This window comes from Cyprinodon variegatus, unplaced genomic scaffold (genome assembly GCF_000732505.1).
Source record: "Cyprinodon variegatus isolate N-32 unplaced genomic scaffold, C_variegatus-1.0 Scaffold57, whole genome shotgun sequence".
Taxonomy (NCBI): Eukaryota; Metazoa; Chordata; class Actinopteri; order Cyprinodontiformes; family Cyprinodontidae; genus Cyprinodon; species Cyprinodon variegatus.
The window spans coordinates 1581218-1583137 of NW_015150510.1; the positions used below are offsets into that span (position 1 = coordinate 1581218).

Below are 1920 nucleotides of genomic sequence, written 5' to 3' on the forward strand. Positions count from 1 at the left end.
TTAGATTAGATTAGATTAGATTAGATGAGCTTTATTGATCTCACAGCGGAGAAATTCACTGGTCACATATTGGCATAGAAGTCAAAGAGGGTGCAAACAAGGAGCAAAAGGTGCATTAGGAATAAACAATAAACAATATATATATACAGTATATCCAGGTATATACAGTATATCAAGATAAATAAGGATTAAGGCTAAATGCGCTTAGTTTAAGAAATTGTTACTTATTTCAAGATTGTTTTTCCAGTGTGAACTTTTAAGGGTTGACTTTGACCTGCATGACTTAGAATCTTCACAGATATATCAGAATTTTAGCAGTTTTTAATGACTGGTTGACTGGTTCACACCCTTGCATGGGCTCTGCTGAAATGTGCCAGACTTTTGTTTCTTTTGGGCAGCAGTTGATGTGTTTATTCTCCCTTTAAAATGTTTACTTCCTTCTATTTGTGATCTCTGTCATACATACAGCAGTTCTTCTACACGTGGTCATGATTTCAAACTATTTCAGCTCACAGCATGTATTTCTTTTTTTTTGTTTCCCTCAGGGGAACAGGGTTTATTTTTCCGTAAGTCTGTTTTTTTCCTCCCTTTTTCCCTCCCTCTCTCTGACTCTCCTGTCCATGCCCAGAAATACCTTCCTTGGAGGAGGTCAGCAACTTACGCCTGTGCGTTCAGCAAGTCTTGGAAAACGTGGAATCTTCTCTAAAAGAGGGCAGAGGAACATCAGAACGTAAGTAAATCTCATAACGAAAGATGTATGATCTTTTACTCCAAATGTTCTCTCAACTGAAACACAGGAATTGGAATTAAGTTGCCTGCCCCTGCTCTGATAGTCTCTTTTTTCTGTGTCTACCAGAACACTTTTATGTCAAAGCGAAACTTAATGAAATGATTTATTCAATTTAAGACATTTAAGCTCTCATCTTCTCCAAAACCGTTGAAATTCTATGATTAATTATTCTGCAGAATAATATGTGAGAAAATCCTAAGTGCTTTGTATTAATAATTCAACATGAACTGAAGATTTGAAAAAGGAAAAAAAAAACACTGTTTTTTTTCAGGTTCGCCGCTCCTGGAGAAGATGATGATGGAGGTTAAATTGATCCCTTGCTGCGTCTCATTTATCCTGATAGCTGTGACCATAAAGGCTCAAGTCAATCCAGGTAGAAACTCGGTGATACGGTTCATCTGTCAGATATAGTAGTGAGGAGACTCTGAACCAATTGGTTTTCTAAGATTAAACCAAGTTTTATTTTCACATAAGGATTTAACAAAAACAAACCTAACTTTCAAACGTGTAATAATGAAAATAAAATGGAGACATTTTCTTTGTAGGCCTGAGGTGTTAGCATATTTTAAGACATTTTGGGTGGGTGGCCTAAGAAGGAATGATGTCTGAATGTGTGTGTGTGTTTGTGCATGTGGTTTACCCAATGGTCAGGAGGTAAACATCCTCATTACAAGCAGACCTTTCACAGGTAGGGGTGTGTGGGTGTTGTAGAAAGTTTGTTGGCATGCCTCTGGATAAGATACACTTTGGCATATATTCTCCACACGTGACCAATTAGAAATATCCTCACATTTAAAGATTTTTTTTTTCGTTTGCAGTCATTTACCATGAATCTAACAAAAAAAAGAAAAAAAACAGTGACTGGGAATAGAAAAAAAAGACAGATGTTATCCTACCTGCTGTATTTGGGATTTAACGTTTCTTTTATTATGTCCAATCCTTTTTGTCTAATTGACCTTTTAAAAGGGGAAAAATTTCTCTTATCCTCCATTTTGGCAGAACTCATGAAAACGGAGGAAAATGAAGAGCAGGCAGTTCAGTGGACACTCCCTTTTCATTTTGCTTAGACTGGCACCCACACAGTGATGCCTCTGTTTGGCTTTAGAGGCCATGTAGGGCTGCAGGAAAAG

General features: G+C 37.1%; 1 protein-coding gene across 1 annotated transcript in view; it reads left to right on the forward strand.

Annotated features, from left to right (window-relative positions):
• The first annotated feature begins 600 nt into the window (after positions 1-600).
• The window catches only part of LOC107082608 (discoidin domain-containing receptor 2-like), a 33716-nt gene continuing 32396 nt past the window's right edge, over positions 601-1920 (forward strand). The window contains exons 1-2 of the mRNA XM_015371375.1: positions 601-730; positions 1062-1163. Coding sequence (XP_015226861.1) covers positions 1082-1163 — 82 coding nt within the window. The 5' untranslated portion in view covers positions 601-730; positions 1062-1081. The remainder of the gene's footprint in view (positions 731-1061; positions 1164-1920) is intronic.